Here is a 17,949-nt window from a genome sequence, read left to right as displayed (position 1 = left end):
TGGCAGTTTTTAACTGTTACTGAACAATTATAAGATAACAGTTTCTGAAGAAAACTGCTACCATGCACTGATGTATAATAACAGTTTACAACTGTTACTATTATCGAGCTATAGTAACTGTTCCATGTGAAAACTGTTACCGAAGTGTAAACATATACATATAACAGTTTATTTAATTACCGCCGCTTCAGTTTATAGTGACTGTTCAAATCCAAAACTGCTATTATACATATATCTCCCGTAAAGAATTCTGAAACACACGATGCTGGTTTGCGCTCCTTTCCCAGCAGTAGTGGGTCTGTTCAGTTAGTGGGTCTCTGTTGAGTCGATCCCTTTGCCTCTCATTTTTATCGAAAAACCCGTAGGAAGAACTTAAAACTTATTATTTTCTAATTACCATCGCCCATCTCTCTCAAACAACCCTTCTCTCACTAGGAAGATATCCTCCTTTCACGATTTTTTCTTAGAAAAATTGGGGATCTGGGTTTCATGTTTTTCTTCGATCCTTGTCTCACGATCACTCACAGTTTCGCTCTGAAAAATTTCAACTTTGATCTCGTGTGCAGAATCAAGCTCTCTCTCTCTCTCTTTATTGGATAACCAGATGAATTGTTTCCCATCTCTATATATCTCGATTCATCTCTAAGGAAAAATTATGGTCCTTTGTTGCTTGATTGAGTTGATGCTGGACGTAAAGATTCTAAAGCATATGATGTTTCGAGGTATATGTTCTAGTTTTTTATTTTGATGAAATCCCTAATTTATGATTGGGTATCTTATTTTTTCAATTTAGGTTCGTTTTCCAAATCTGTTTTTTTTTTGTATGAAGGCCTAGTATTTAATAGAAAAATCTGATATTGTAGGATTCAAGCTTATCATTCACCGGGTGGAGGACCTTTGTACTGGATTCCTCATAGTTTGGTAAAAAATTCTTTGCTTATGCTACTTTCGTTTGATTTTATGACAACAAAATATCTGGTTCAGTCCCCGGTTCAACTCTTGTTTTCCCTCCTTTATTCGAAACAATTGACATCGCCTAATATTTGATTTCCTATAAGTTTTTCATTTTATATTGAGATTTTCCTTTTCCTATTTTTATAAAATATTCTGTTCACTCTTTCAGTAGTTCTAGCGCCTCTTTTGATTAGGCACTCAGTTTGGTATTGGATTTGTTGGTTCTTACTACACGGCTCTATTCATTATAGAATTCGGAATTCACTTAAGAAGCTTTTGAGCATGAAAGTGCCGAGCAGAGAAAGGAACTTGCATATCAACTTGTTGGCCACTTTTTTCCTTCAAGTCTTCAGATGTATGGATGTCGTGTAATCCAAAAGGTATTATTGCAGTAAAGTTTATGTAAATGAAAGCTTCCGCTATTTCTCTAGATGTTATGAACTTATTTACCTACGAAGAGTATGTGTAATCCACGCATCATATAATCTTCTGAATACTTGAAAACTTTTCCTTTTGGGTCTAAATATTATACCCCTTACTACTCGACTCTCTGGAATTAGTACTTTATTGTGTTATCAAGGCTATGTTTAATCTGCAGAATACTTGAGTACTGCTTCTTTTGAGACTAAATATGATACCCATTACTAAGTACTTATTTGAGATGTTTGAAGATATTTCTCAATTGAGGAGAGGGTTTTCTTGCTTATTTACCTACGTCTGATATATAGATTATCTTTGAAGATGCTAAACAATGGACGATCCCTTATGGTGGATAAAATTATCCGGGGACTTGTGGATATTGAGTTTGATCAGAAACCACAGCTTGTTTATGAGCTTGATGGATTTTTATTGAAATGTATGCTTGATGGAATCATGTGATGCAGAAATGTGTGACTGTGTTCCAACAGAGGAAACTGGATTCGTAATTTCTGCATTTCGTAAACAAGGTGCAGCACCATCTACATATCCCTACGGTTGACGAGTTATTCAGGTAAAAACAGAATACTTTTGTGCGTCGTTCCTATTTTCCTTCACTTTTGAACAATAACTGTTAAGTTTTTCATTATATTTGTTTTACAATATTATTTATTTTGTCCTCATGAAACTACTTCAAGTCTCTTGTTTCGGATATCAAGTCCTGTATAGATTTTTGCGTATTTGTCACTACTCATCTATTCTTGTGCATGGTTTTGCCCAGCATTTTATCATTTTTTCATAGTATCATACCGTGGGAAACTAAGACAGTAAGACATTGATGTATATAAACTGTAACGACACTTGTGCGATTTTAGTTAGAGATTGCTAGCTCAGGGCTTCTCATTTATGATTAGTAACCTTTTGACTTTAAATGATTTCCAGGGACTTAGTTTTACTCTAGAAATGCAATTGAAGGCGATAAAAAACTTTTCCAGACTCTTGCTCGTGTGATTTTTCTAAATCCTGATTTGTTACTTGTTGAGAAGCTTACGGTATGTGCTCTTTATAAAGATATTGATCAGGCTGTTACTTCCCATTGTGGTTTGTTAATACGAAATCTAATTTAGGTCGGCAGCGTATTACCACGAGGAAACTTTTAACAGTTCAATCGGTGTATGAATTAGATTGATAAGAGTGCAAAATTCACTTAAAGGTTTGTGGCCTCTTCAACTTTTGTTGTTATAACATTTGTTTTTTACATCGGTGCGGTTACGATGTGGTCGTGCCACATCATTCAAGTATGTGGCCCATCTTTAAATAGTGACACATAGTTTTTTTGTTCTCCAAAACAGCTTATTACCTAACTTTTTGTCTTAACTTCCTACTTTTTCTCAAAAAGGTAAAGCAATTACGGATATTTAGAGGGGGCAGGTTTTGAATATGAGTACGTGTCAAAATATGAAGAGGGGCCACGTACAAAATATATGTGGCCCGAACACATCATAATCCGAGCGTTTTTACATAGTAAGTACCAGCCTGAAAAACACCAGAAAACATACATCTAGGCTATCTAGCCCAGTGGTTACTTCTGACTTAAGACTTCAGTATGCTATATTGTTATATATGCTATTTACCTTGCTCTTATCAGCACTGTTTTTTCCAATTGAAAACTAAAGTCATGTAGATCGGAAATCAACAAAATTGGAATATGTATGGGCTAATTAAAATTTCAAGCCATTTAACTACAATTTGGAATCATAAATGGGTTATTCAAAATTTTGAACTGTGAGCTTACATTCTGGGATATGAAGTATTAGAGATGTCATGTGAGATAGTTTTAAGAGAGATAGGGGTGGTTCAGTTAGAATATGTGGTGAGATGTTTGGGAAATCTAGGAGTCTGAGTATTAGTAATTTTAAGTTTTTAAATTCTTGCTTACTGCTAACGTTTTCTTCTGGCACTGTTTAATGCTATTCGTTATTGTATTAATAAAAGAGCTTGTGTGTTGTTGCTTTAAAAATGTAATTTTGGGTAATTATCTTGTATTCATTTTTCGGAGGAAGTTCGAGTGCTATGAAGAAGAGACCATGGATAATAAACCAAGTCAAAGTGTTGGTGACATGATTGTGTTTGTCCAAATTTCGGTTCAATCATTGGTGCATGAAGTTGCAGGTGTGTTGGTCCATCTTTGGGTATCAAAACATGAAGAAAGTAGATTCCGATGAACTTTACGAAAAATGGATATCCTTTCCTATTTCTTTGTCAATTTCTTTTAGCCAGCACTAAGAATACTTTCCTGTTAAGTATATTGAAATATGTAAACTACATCTTACATTAACTTGTAATCAACTTATTTATTCGGAATTTTTAGTTCCCTACTAATTAAATCAATTTAAACACTACGATATTTCCCCAGTTGTAATTTCGATATTAATTTTCTCACTGAGCATGTGACCAGTAACTTTAACAGGAAGACGTAATAAAAGAGGGTCTACTCTATAGTGACAGTTTTAACAAATAATGTGTCACATAATAGAACTTACGGTAGCAGTTTTACTTCAAAACATGTTACCGTAACATGTCAACAATGACAGGTTCAGGAAAAAACTGTTACTTCAGTTCAAGAATCTAAGTTTTTGATGACAGTTTTACTAATAAAAGGTTACCGTAAGTCTTCAATAATGACAGATTGTGAAATAAACTGTCACCTTACAATCATGAATCCGTAACAGTTTCTTAAAGACCTATTGTAACAGAGGCTTTGGTGACAGTCCAAATTTTTTCGAGAACTGTCATATAAGTATTACGGTGACAGTTTTGAACTGTCACCTAAGCCTATTTTTGTACTAGTGATGATTAATTCAATTGGAATACGCAACTAAATCAAACCACAAAAGTGATCAATTTAATTGAAAGTTCTCAACATAAGTAAACTCACGGAGCTACGACTAAGTCAATCACATGGAGATGACTAACTTAACCGTTCAAATACTCAACATAAGGAAAATCTTACGGAATAAATGACTACATTAACCAAAGAACATGATAGTGTAGCCTTTCATATACTCAACACAAGAACTTGTGGAATATATGAAAACTCAACTAGATTAATTACAAGAGAACCTATAATTAATCTAATTGGAATACAAACAACCAAACTAATCACCGAAGTAATCAATTTAATTATTTTGGGCTCAACATAAGAGAACTTATGGAACCCCGACTAAGTTCATCATAGAATATGACAACCTTAACCGTACATGTACTCAACATAAGAAAGAAGACTTATGGAGTACTAACTAAATAACCAAACTAGTTGATTAATTTAGTTCCTAATCCTCGACATATAGCATTTTATGGAACAACCAACAAAGCCAAGGTAAATCGACTTAGTTGTAAGGTGCTCAACATAAGACACACAATGGAGCCTTCATGATAAAACATAATAAAATGGATCAATGAAGATCAATACCGTGGATAACATACAAGGATCTATTCTATTTTCCATCATAACGACATAATAGGCTTTATCCTTGTTGAACAAAAGATTTTATCCTATTTTCCATCAAATACATGATTGCATAGGCATAACTTTTTTATATGTCAAAAGTCCGTTCGTCCTTTCATCAAAAAGATTACCGATTCATGAACGACTTTACTTTTAACAAAATATGGGACCTTCAAGTTCACGGACGCAAACAATACATACCCCATCAAAATATTGCAATATCACAAACCATTAAAATACTGCAATAAACATCATCCTCCAAATATTTTTAGAATTTAAAACCAATAAACCTAAAAAAATAACATAAGAAGATGAAAACAAAAATAGATATGTGTATTCACAATCATCGTTATTCAAAGCACTAGTTATTCTTCCAACTAATCCAAAAAGAAGACTTACTAGGCATATAAGACTCAGTTTTCCTTGATGATTTCATACCTCTGAAATGGTCCATCAAAGTAGGAGTCACTGATATCCTTGATCTTGTTGACCGTAGAGACACCATGTTCAAAAGTTAGAACGTTGCCTTTTCGATCAATAGTGCGAGCATAATGACGAGCCTTTGCACAATCAAGGATAACTTTCTTCTGATTTCTGATCAAGATATTCTGAGTACCAAGGATTTTCGCATGTCCATCAATCAGCTGGTTTATCTGCAATTGAAGGTTATCCAGTTCGTTCTTAACTTCATTCTGAACACGAATCAAATCCTTGACTGATTCACCAATCCAAGTGTTATACTCGTTTCTATCAAGCATCTTCTTCCGTATAAACTCTTGACCAGAATCACATCCTTTGAGATCATCCTCAACCATAGAGCTAACTTCTTCTTCGGGAACAGTTTCCATAGAGCTCCTTTCTGAAGAAAAATGAGACACCTATAAGATTTATATATGTTCGTGATGCCCTAGCTGGAAACCCTGGATTTCCTTGAGGAGATACAGGCGTTTGTGGCCGACCAAGAATGGCCCTAGAAAGAGATACTGCGCAGCTTCCAAAACTTCCACCATCCCAGAAGATCAAAGTGACAATGAAAATGATACTAGAGAAGATCATTACAACAAGGGATATACATCGTTCAATGCTGACAAATTGCAGATGATTGTCCAAGGAGAACACAGCTAAGACAACTAGTGTGCCAGTTGAGCAGCAATGTCTTACTTTTAGGGGAAATATTTTGAAGGACAATCAGTGCCTCTCAGAATATCGTATCCTAACATGTTCATGTTTCAGAACTTCGATTTGAGTAGTACTTATTTGCAATGACCAAGGATCAAGGTCTCATATTTAATTTGTGATTTTGGAACTGTTGCCTCTGCATAACTAAATTGATATTGTCTTAAAAGATTTAGCAAACTGACTTACTACCTTAGCAATTTGTTTTTCTATTCTGAGAAATAGTATGAGAAATCGACACCCTAATAGGGTTGGATCAATCCATCAGAGAGATGAGCGAACCAATGATAGAATAAATTAGTCTACTCGCAAATGACTTTATTTTGTTGATATGAAATGATCCTACTACTGCTGCTCCGATCAGGTTGGTCAAGTTTCACATAACGTAGTTCTTGGAACGTTTAATCTTGGGGACCAAAGTCAAAATGGTGTTCCTAACTTTAGTCGGGTATAAAACTCTTTGGTCATTGGGCTTATGCCTTCTATTATTGATTCATTTTGATTTATGCTTCGAAATATCTGTCTCTTCTGTAGATTGTTGACGCTGTTTTAAATTCTATTGGGCTTGGGAGCCAGATCCCTATGGGCGCAACAAACACATCATCCAGTGTGCCTGTGAGAAACTCTTTTTTTTCATTTATGAAGTAGAGATATTTATTGAGCCGTTGACTGAGCAATTTTTTAGCCAATTTTCGTTATGTGCTTTTAACCAAGTTATTAATCCTTCTCATATTAATTAGTTTCGTGTATGTTGTTGTCTTGTTGATTTATTTTGGTAGTACCCAGTATAAAGTACTGGAAAGATGTTTTTCCTTCATTTTTTTTGGCTTTCTCGGAGCTACGACCCTAAATTTTTTTGGTTCTTGGTTTGCAAAATTAATAAGTTTGCTTGCTAGATAGCGGAAGCATATTCACTGTAGAGTTGTGCTTGTTCCATTCCAGATTCATCATGCATCCCAACATTCTTAACTGAGCTTCTTCTCATATTTGACATGATTTTATCCATTGGCCAATAGATCTATGCATGGTAGATTCAAAATGGAACTGTAATTTGATGAATTGCTTATAATGTTAATGACGAGAAAAGCTAGCTAGCAGTGACTTAGCAATTAGCATTCTCCCGAAAGAAAGAATATCTATCAACGAATTATTATGCACTTATGCAGTATAAGATCTTTCATTGTAACTTGACCATGACATTTTGATTTATTTTTCTCTTCTTTTGCAGCTAAGTGACATCCTATTGGCAGAATTTGGAGTAGCTCTTGCAGTGTGAGTGCACAAGATTCTTCAGTAAACCAGACCTCGAGTAGGCACGCAAAAGCAAGTGCATATGTCCTCTGAAACTTCGTTTGTGGCTACCCTTCCTGCTCTTTTATGCTAAGGTGTCTACATGTTCTGATCACCATGAAGTAAAGCCTGCATAGTATGAATAAGTATGTCAGTTGGCTCTTTTAAGGTGCTGCCCTTTTATCCATCAGATTTTCACTTGTCTGTTTGTTTTAGTTTGTGGAAAGTACTCTTACTGTTACTGGATTGTGCTGATCAGAAAATTGTTGAATTTTAAGTTGCAAGGGTGCAAGATGAAGCTAAAGTGATGACTATAGAGAGTGGAACGTAACTTGGGATGGCCTGAGGTCAGCATTGTTAGTGTTCTCTTCTAGTTTCCTGCAGTAGTCATAAGACTCATAACCTTCCGAGTCTTTCCAGACAGGAACTTATGTTACTACATTGCGTTTTTCAAATTTCTGACATTTAGACATTCATCTATATCCTCCATGTTGGTTTCTATGCAAATTATGATTAAGACCCTAGCAGATAGGCATTAAAAATTTTGATAACTGAGGTTACGTCGCAACCACAACATGTAGGTCGTAGAGCAAATCCTTAGGATCACAAGGCGAACATTTTCAGTTTCACAATTGTGTTGTAGGAGATGCTAACTAGAAAGGTAAAAACTCTAGTAAAATTTTGTTTGGAAACTGAACTTGGCAAAAATTCTTGAGTAAAATATACACTTCACTTCAAATATACAGTTTTACTAATTGTTACCATTTGCCCTGTAACAGGCAGCTTCTTTACGAGTACTTATCATACTTATCATGCCTACGGTTTTCATTGCCTATATATGGTTTATTTGTTTGGAAACTGAACTTGGCTTTTTACTCTTCTTCTGGATGTAGTTCGATACCTTCATGGATGCCGTCACTCTCTTCCCGATGGTCTCATGAGGGTTGCTGATGTCATGGTTGATGGTGAGATCGTTGTTGCTGCTGGATAAGGAAATGTCGGAAAGGGTTGTGCTTCTACAGGATCTTCTCTCAAGCAAGCTGGTGCCAAGGTCCTAATGATTGAACTTGTGGTTGAAATTTTTAGGACTTGTTGTATCACTTCTCTTTAAGAAACTTTAATTATAGGGAGTTGAATCCTTTTTTTTTATGGTTTTGGACTAAATTTATGAGCACAGTTCAATGTAACGGAGCTGTCATTTGGTATTAGATGATTCAGGTTTTATTTGGAATTTGAATTTGAATTTTAGTATTAATTGTCATTTGAATTTCACTTGAATTTGAGAATTTTAGTAATTTTATTTGAATTTGAATTGTCATTTGAATTTCAGTGCAATTTGAGTTTCATTTTAATACAATTTGAATTTGAATCAGAACTATTTCAGCCCAGTCAGAATAATTGGAGTCATCCAATCAGATCTGACTTATTTTTTAATATTAAAATAAATCAAATCAACGACGTAATCAAGGTGTCGTGCATGGCGGCGCTCTGAAAGCATCGTAATTAAAGGGCAACCAGATAGTGTCGTTCTAGAAAAAGACACTGAATCTGCAACACTTTCAGCAGCAGTCCGAAAGTGCCGTTTAACTCGTTATAACGACACTATCTGACTATCTTAAATCGGCTGTTTTCCACTAGTGATAGCTGTTATTCACAGACCGATTCACGTCAGAGCAATTCTCAAAGTGATTGAAACTTTTCATGACTTTCGTCACTAGGTGAAAATAAACTTGATCAAAGCGAAACGCTTTACCAACACACGATTTCGAGATAAAAGATAAGCAATGAATGCTCAGCTCGAAATGTCAAATGTGTATGATCTAGTCTATATAGCATACGACTTTTGTCTCATAAGAAGTAGGAGATAGAAGAGATAGACTTTTGAATGATAGATAAGTTCAAGTCTCCACATACCTTTTTGTTGATGAAGTTCCACGGTTCCTTGTATAGATCTTCGTCGTTGTATGATGAATCGCCATGAAGTCCTTGAGCTAAACTACACTTTTCTATCCTAGTCCGAGACTTAGCTATGTAGGCTAGAAATCAAGATTTTATAGTTTTGATCACTAATATTGACAAACATGTTTGAGATAGCAACACATGCGAGGTTGACCGAGCTATGCTCTAACAGTGTTTTGCTGGGATGAGACTGAGATGGTCGGATCACTTGTTTGTCTTTCAAAATATTATCCGTCCCTCCAAAGCTCAAAAACCTATTTTGTTTTGTATTATAGATTATATGTAGTTAATATTAATGTTTCAACAATTTCCAATGTTTCATTGTGTAGAAATTTCTACCAAATTAGTCCATGGTTACACATCCTAGGTATTTTGTGTCAAACCACAATGGTAATTTTTTTTTAAAATATAGGAATTATTCTTTAAATTAATATATTATTGATATATATCTATAAAATAATAAAATTTTAAATTATTGATTATGTGATATCTCTGTAAAATAATGGGATTAGGGTGGTCCTAAACCTATTATTTTACAGAAGTTTTACTGTAGATTTCATTTCGAATTTCGATTGAAGTTGATGTGGAGAAATTTTAAAGAAATAATTAGAATATATAACCTCAATCGATAATATCGTAATCATGATTTAGGAAAATTAACATCATTTTAAAGAAGAAGTGATTTAGGTCTAGTTTGTTTTTGTGAAAAAGTAAAAAATAAGGTTTATGACAGGGCAAGTTGTAAGAATAGTGAGAGAACAAATATAAATAAACTAAAGTATAACTTAGTTTGGATAAAAAGAAAAAGAAGTTAAGAGTTTATAATTTGATACTGCTGAAAAGATAGGATTGTTGGTAAAAAAATTAAAACTTGTTTGGTAACTTAAATTTTTCGTTTTAACTTAAACTTTTAGCATAGGCTACGTTTAAAAGAAGCCTAATTTAATTATTTTTTGTGCATAACAAGGCATGAGATTCGTACTTACTTAATACCGCTTATTTTATTTTATTTTTCTGAATAAAACCGCTTATTTATTATCATGAAAGCACAGGGAAACAGGAGACAGTTTTTTCGCATCTAGCTTATAAACCGCGTCCGCATTCTGATGCTTCCCGAATCCCTTTGGATTGGGAAGGAAGGGTTTGCTAGAGCGCCTCTTAAACAGATCTCTTGGAAACGAATTAACGAAGATTTGAACATTGAGTTCAAGGGAACTTTACCATATGATATAGATCAAAAAGCTTTAAAATAACCACTGGGACTCCCTGAAGAAGAAATATGCAGTGTGACTCCCTTGGATTTTTTTTTTCAAACAACAGGAATGGCAGGCTTAACCCATTTGTTTGCTTTGTCCACCAGACAATACCCCAATAACGAAGACTTCTGGCCGGTAGTAGATCCATCTGCAGAATGATAAGCACACCCTTGAATCTCCCATTACCTATTACCTGCATAAAAAAAGAAAAATCTCCCATAAATTACCATAGAGCATACTTTTAGTACAATTTTAAACATTCAAAAAAAAAAAGATCACATTTCATAATGGAAATGTGCAACGACATAATAAGTATCATGTAAAGCGATGTCTAGCCCCAAATTTTCCAAAGAATTCCAGTGACTCTCCTACGGTGAACAAGAAGATGAACCCTACTACAAATAACAGGACAGAACAAAAGCAAGATTCATTAGAATGACGTGCCATGTTAAAAGGGATGAAATTATTTGGAGCTGGTGCTGCTCTAGTAATTCAAATGGACCCGATAGTGTACTATGATTCTTGCAAGCTTCGGCTTGTGGTCATGTTTACAACGACTCAACCGGAGGATTAGACTAGCCTGAATCAAAATGCAAAGAAGTACTTAAGGTAAAAAAAAAATATTTGATAGGTATTATTTATTTTATTGTTTGTATTCTAAACTTTTCTGGTGCTAACAATAAGAGGGCTACACTAGATTAGTTGTAAGTGTTAGTTACTATATCATTGAACAATGGATGGGAATTTGCACTCTGTGCTTGTTAGTTATAGTTGTGGTTCATGACTAATATGTGTACAATTTTGTGTGCAAAATATAACTTCGACCAAGATATTTTCAGTAGTATATTGGCCTCGCTGAGCTTCTCTTCTGTTCACATATACATAAAATATACTGATTTAGCTTTCAATGTGCATTGAATATACTGATATGGTTGTTGTACTGGTCTCATCTCTATGAACAGAACACACCAAATGCGGCACAATTCAAGAATACGGCGCTGAAGCATGCAAAGGAATTATTTCATTTTTTTGAAGGAGTGTTGGCCTTTGGAGGTAACTCATATGTTCATGTGGATACTGGAAATCTACATCCACACCTAGAAACAGAGAAATATAATGCCGATGTAGGAGATGAAAGTGAGACATGTGATGGTTGTGTTGAGGGAGACTATAGTAATTAACAGAGCTGTGGAGTTTGCACTCAGGATGGGGACTCTAGTAATACCAATTCTGGCACACAAAGCACTGCTGACACATAAAACAGCTCAGGAAAGAGGAAGAAAGCTGAATCATCCAAAGATGGTTATGTGAAACTTGATGACATTGTGGAGCTAGCTAAGGAGCAGTTTTTGTTCTACATAAAACAAAAATAAGAAAATAAAGTTGAGCGATAGGCTAGGAAACAATTAGAAATAGTTGAAATGAATGCTTATCTCTAAGAGAGTGCCTGGTATACATCAATAGCATCAAACGCTCAAGAGCAAGTCAGTTAAAGATGGAAGATTATAGTGTAGCAATAGTCAAACTTGCCCAAAATCTTGACATGAGAAAGACTTTTATGATGTTGGAAGCGCTTGATGAGAAAGCACAGTAAAAGATAAGACATAATTCTCAAACATCGTTGTGGCATCACCCCATCTTGACCGGATATAATTCAATGATAATGGACCCTCGTTTTCTCAAGGGGAAAGGAGGTGACGCCACATCGTTGAACAGGGATCTGGGCACAAATTTTGGGGTTTTCTTGCGAAGTCGGTCTAGGAGTCTTTGAATATCTCATCAATTTTCGATACCAACTTCTTAGATCTGTAGACAACTCAAACACACCGTAGATCCACATGCAAACCACTTATTCTGGATATCCATTTATCGCATAATTGATGACAATTATTAATTATTTTTCTTGAAAAATCCATGATATCTTATTTTTATACCCACTCGGTCCTTATTATAAAGGCTTGTAAATTTTGTGGTCTCATTAGATAGACAGAGTTCCAATTTTAATGATAATTTTTTCACATATATTCTTATTTATTATGTATGATATCATAAAAAGTAAATTAATATTTTTTATCATGTGAATGGATAAAAGATAAAATAAGAAAAACTATAGAAATTTATAGAATCTATATTTTTTCTATTCTACAAAGATTGGTAATACCGTCAGAAATTTGTGCACCTTCTAAACTAGAGTTCACGTTCCAGCCCTCCCTATTGGTGGGTTTTTCGGTCTGAATAACTATTGTATTTTATTTTCTTATATTCCATTTAATATAATACTAACCAATACTTTACTAATTTCATTATAATAATTTATAGTATCTATCTAAGTTTTTCATTTTTTTTTCTTCCGCCTAATTCCACAGAGTAACTGTGTTAGCAGTTAGTAACTAGTGATCAGGGTAAGATTTATGAGTTAGGTTTTTATATTATCAAATTTCAGTTGTTGATTATCTCATTATTTGTTGATATCTACGTTTAGAAAAAAATCAATCAAAAACAACTCCATATTTCCAAATCGTAGATGTCTTTTATATTATTCTTTTTTTTATTGTTTACTATTTCTCATGTTAATAATTGCCTCTTATCAATGCACAAGATAACACAAATCATGTCAATGATTATCCCTCATCGATGCACAAGATAACACAAAACGTTAAAAATATCAATGTTCACAACTCCAGTTATTATTAGTAACGTGAATAGCTTAAAATGCTTGATTTCCATTAACCAGTGTAACCAAAAATTCATTGTACAATGGTTCTGATCAAAGCCCAAAGCTAGCGCAAAACACAAATTAAGAAATTCCATGAAAAAAATCAAGATGAAACGGAATCTATAGAAGCGAGTTCATGTTAGGCTGGAACTGATGGCATTCCAAGTACAGATTTGCCGGCCGGCCAGAGAAAATTTCCAAATTCTAAATTTTCATATCAAATTCTATTTTTCAAGGACATAATACCCCAGCGCGCGGGTAAACCATAACATCCAAACCATGACCCAGAAATGATACTAAAATGCATAATAAATTTTGATTTGGCCTATCAGACGGTCTAAATCAATTAGGTACTTCCTTATCCATCAATCAACATTGTGATGGTATGTGATTACATTACAAAATATTACTTAATGTGTTCGCCTGCAATTCTAATAATTAATATAAACTATTTTCGTTAATTACCTACAAACTTTTGTCTTTTATTTTCTAAAATCCAAAGACGGGCGATAGTAGGATCTTTCAATCAATAAAGACAAGACAAGTTAATAGTAGTCAGAAGGATCTAAAATTTATCGAATCAATTTCTTGAGGCATCTCAACCAAAACTGCATACACTTCACATTTAAGATCATCGCAAACAGTTGTCAACACTATAAATAGGTCGAGGAATTCTGTGTCGTTCATGTATAACATAAAATTTTATCATTGTAAAACACTCAGTAATACTTGCAATACAGAATGTCTAAGTCATTCATCGTAAACGCATGCGCAACTATCTTCTTTGTTCTTCTCATTCAGTCTGCTTTTGCTCAAGGTAACAGACTCTTAAGAAAGAAATTACCATGCCAAACATTTACACTATACCTCCACGAGACCATTTTTAATGGTACGAATGCAGCTAATGCAACATCAACTGCAGTAACTAATGCTACGGGTATAAGCAATTTTCAGTTTGGTTTAGTCGTAGTGTTTGATAATCCGTTAACCCTGGATCGACATATATCGTCTAGCCCAGCGGCTAGAGCTCAAGGTTTTTACTTCTATAACATGAAAACTAGATACAATGCTTGGTTTGCATTTTCGATAGTATTCAATTCTACCGATTATAAGGGAACTTTGGAGCTTATGGGTGCGGATTTGATGGATCAAGAGACGAGAGATATTTCTGTTGTCGGTGGCACTGGTGATTTTCTTATGGCAAGAGGGATTGCAACTTTGAAAACAGATGCCGTCGAAGGATTTGCGTATTTTCGTCTCCAAATGGACATCAAACTTTACGATTGTTACTATTAATATCGATCGATCTACATATAGTTTCTTCTGATTTTCGTTTTGCATGATTACTACTGGTTTGTCTTAATGTAATTTCTTTTGAGCATGATGTTGACCAAGTGTTTTTTCTTAATGTAATAAGTGTTGATTCCTAGAGACGATTTCTTTCTCTTTTTACCTTTCTCTAGTGGTGCTCCGGGCAAGAAATTGAGATACCTAAAAGAAAAACTTCCCAATTGGCAAACACTAGCTAGGATCTGCCGGAAACCAACCTCACAAGATAACGTCTTTAGCGATGATCTACCAATTCGGGGGTATGATATTTGACCACAACCATGTTTGATAATTTGTGGACAAACTGGTCTGTTAGCACTTGTGCTATTATGGCTGTTTGTAGTAACCTTCTGTGTGTGTTTAGCAAGGCCACACATGTGGTTAGTCTGCTGTGTCTAACGATCACTGCCTTGCCGGGCTGTCTCAGTGTAACTGAAACTGTCATTGTCAGACAATCTATCAGTCTGTGTCATCATCTCTTCTTATCTTCTTTTGCTTAATAGGCATTTAAATAGAGTCCTTTAATTTCTTAATGAAACCTAATACAACCAAATACAGTTTCCACATGGTATCAGATACCACAAGGGGAATTTTCAACTTCCGCCATTAAACATCCGCAACTTTTCTTGATCATGTCTACAACCTTTCTTGATCTATCATGTCAAGAACAACTCAAAATTCAATGAATTCCGCTGCAAATCACAACAACATCAACAACACAAATTCAAGAAACAACGAAAATCTCAGCATCAACAATCAAAATTTTCCACTATTAATACCACCGCCACAACCACCACAGCATCCACAATCATCACCATTACAACATTTTTTTTTGCTTGGTAATAAAATTTTAGAACGACTTATTAGGGACCATGGTTTTCTTGGGGACCATGGTCTTATTAGGCCAACCTCCCTATACTTATAAGGAGTGTCCCAAAGTTAGGTAAATACCCATTTACCCTTTACTTTAATTTAAATTAAAACTAACTTAATAACTATATAAATCTAATCATATACTCCTACATCTAATTTAAATGAATTTATTAACCAAAATCAAAATCAAAAGAGCAATCGAAAATTTTTAGTTTTGAAAAAAAATTTATTCTCTTCTTCTTCTCTCTTTCCTTGACGTTCCTCGTTCGATTGAAAAACCCATCAATCTTTTTAATTCGTTTTTGGATAGGAAAATTGAGTAGAAATCATCAAAATATGGTTTAAATGGATGTTAAAGTGGCATGTTCGGTTAGGAATAGTTTTAAAAAAACTAGTTTTGTAACCGAACATTCTGAAACCAAGAACACGAAGAACACTTCGGTTATCACGAATTTAATTTTTCATAACCGAACTCCGAGTTTGGTTGGTTCGCAAAAAATTCTAAAACTAGTTAGTAACCGAACTGTACCCATAATACAAAAAAAAATGTAACCGAACTGTGTTATTTTTCCTACTACGTTGAGTTATGATATAACCGAACTTTACCTACCTTGTTCGGTTGGTTCACAAAAATTTCTAAAACTATCTAGTAACCGAACTCTACTTATATTCCAAAAAGAATTTTTTTTTTCCAATGTAACCGAACTGTGTTATTTTGCCTAATATGTTGAGTTTCAATTTAACCGAACTTGTTCCACTATGTTCAGTTTGTTCACAAAAAATCTTGACAAACCGAACTCTTCACTAATTGCATACATGTGGAGTTCGGTTAGATATGTTGTTGGGTTAAAGTTTGCGAACCAACCGAACATTACTCTGTAAGTCCTATAAACAAAATTTGGTAACCTGCGTGTATGGAAAAGGTAACCGAACAACTACAAACCTCCATTAAAGAACGAGTTCGGTAACCTGCATATATGGAAAAGGTAACCGAACTACACTTTCAGATGAGTTCGGTAACCTGTTCTTCACATAAAGTAACCGAACAAGCCCAAATCTACCCTAAAAATTTACAATTTTTTGAAAATTTGGAGCAATTCAACCAACATTATCGAAGTTTGAAACATACCTGGGTACCCAAATACTCTTCCTTCGGTTGTGGTTGGTAAAATCCTTTGTTTTTCATGTTTTCCTTCTTCATCTTCTCCAACTTTACTCTCTCAATAATTCTGCTTCTTCTTAAAAAAAAGCCATCTGATTTTTTAATCTCATTAATTATCTTTAACTTAATCATTTTACTAATGACTACACTAAGTATTATTAACACTAACTAATCATTACCAAAAAATTAATCAAGAGGGTAATTTAGGTATTAATATAAATATCTAGATAAGGGGTGACCTAGATTTATTTCTAATGTCTTTACCCAAAACCATGGTCCCCCCAAAATAACCATGGTCCCCAAAAAACCGTTCAAATTTTATTCAAACCAAAATAATAACAGAATGTTACAAAATCAAGCCCATATATGAGCCTTACAGAAACAAGCCCATTTTGGACTTTTGTTTGAACGATTTTTTGGGGATCATGGGTTTTTTGGGGGACCATGGTTTTATTTTGGGTAAAGGCATTAGAAGTAATTTTAGGTCACCCCATATAAAGTTATTTGTTTAATACCTAATCTACCCTCTTAATTAATTTTAGGTTATGATTAGTGAATGATTTAGTTAAAAACAATTAGTGAGATTAAATTAAAAGATGGATTTATTATTAGTTGAATAGAATTATTGAGAGAGTAGAGTTAGAGAAGATGAAGGAGAAAAACATGGAAAATAATATTTTTTTCCAATTCGCTAAGTTTGAGTATTCAAATGATGAAAACTCATCCGATTCTTCATCTCCGTCCTCTCCTAGAATATTTGTTAATCTTCAAAATGATTCGGATTTGAACTGGATTTTGAACAGTTCAGTTACTTTATATGAAGAATAAGTAACCGAACTCATCTGAAGTTGTAGTTCGGTTGCCCCGTGAGATGAACAAGTAACCGAACTCATCTGAAAGTGTAGTTCGGTTACTTGTTCCAAACACGCGGGATACCGAACTCTCAAATAATAGAATTTATAGGAGTTACAGCGTTATGTTCGGTTGGTTCTCAACTAACCGAACTTTGGTGTACAAAGTTCGGTTGGTTCGCAAACTGCATGCACTTTTGATCTAACCGAACTTTACGTAATATAAGAGTATATAAGTTTACAAAGTTCGGTTCTTTCGCAAACTTGAAACTAACAGCTAACCAACCGAACTCTGAGTTCGGTTTCTGCGATAAAATTGTGAAGTTACCGAACTTAACAAACAAAAAAATGTGAAGTTCCAGCGTCTATTGGCTAAGTTCGGTTACTTTGTAGTTTTAAAAGTTTTTGCGAACAAACCGAACTCTATTGGCTAAGTTCGTTTATTTTGGAACTCAACG

General features: G+C 34.4%; 1 protein-coding gene and 2 long non-coding RNA genes across 13 annotated transcripts; all 3 read left to right on the top strand.

The window, feature by feature from the left end:
• The first annotated feature begins 330 nt into the window (after positions 1-330).
• LOC113290252 lies at positions 331-3,746 on the top strand. Of its 7 annotated transcripts, none has more exons than XR_003331537.1 (5): positions 331-722; positions 864-921; positions 1,206-1,334; positions 1,839-1,945; positions 2,314-3,746. It is a non-coding gene; the product is annotated as an uncharacterized LOC113290252 (long non-coding RNA). The 7 variants fall into 7 exon arrangements; XR_003331539.1 differs by having other exon boundaries at positions 1,124-1,334; XR_003331540.1 differs by having other exon boundaries at positions 864-1,334; positions 2,314-2,423; positions 2,507-3,746.
• A 2,418-nt stretch (positions 3,747-6,164) lies between these two features.
• On the top strand, positions 6,165-8,542 carry LOC113290251. 5 transcript variants are annotated; one of them, XR_003331535.1, is made up of 4 exons: positions 6,165-6,503; positions 6,590-6,670; positions 7,284-7,692; positions 8,239-8,542. It is a non-coding gene; the product is annotated as an uncharacterized LOC113290251 (long non-coding RNA). The 5 variants fall into 5 exon arrangements; XR_003331534.1 differs by having other exon boundaries at positions 6,165-6,670; positions 7,284-7,491; positions 7,605-7,692; positions 8,239-8,539; XR_003331533.1 differs by having other exon boundaries at positions 6,165-6,670; positions 7,284-7,514; positions 7,631-7,692; positions 8,239-8,539.
• Positions 8,543-13,826: 5,284 nt separating this feature from the next.
• LOC113286483 (dirigent protein 6-like) lies at positions 13,827-14,699 on the top strand. Its single transcript, XM_026535095.1, has one exon. It carries the CDS (start codon positions 14,018-14,020, stop codon positions 14,570-14,572), a length of 555 nt encoding a protein of 184 aa, XP_026390880.1. The 5' UTR covers positions 13,827-14,017; the 3' UTR covers positions 14,573-14,699.
• Positions 14,700-17,949: the final 3,250 nt, after the last annotated feature.

This window comes from Papaver somniferum, chromosome 6 (assembly GCF_003573695.1).
Source record: "Papaver somniferum cultivar HN1 chromosome 6, ASM357369v1, whole genome shotgun sequence".
NCBI lineage: Eukaryota > Viridiplantae > Streptophyta > Magnoliopsida > Ranunculales > Papaveraceae > Papaver > Papaver somniferum.
Note: the sequence above shows the minus strand (reverse complement) of the source record. Positions and strands in the feature narration are given on the sequence as shown.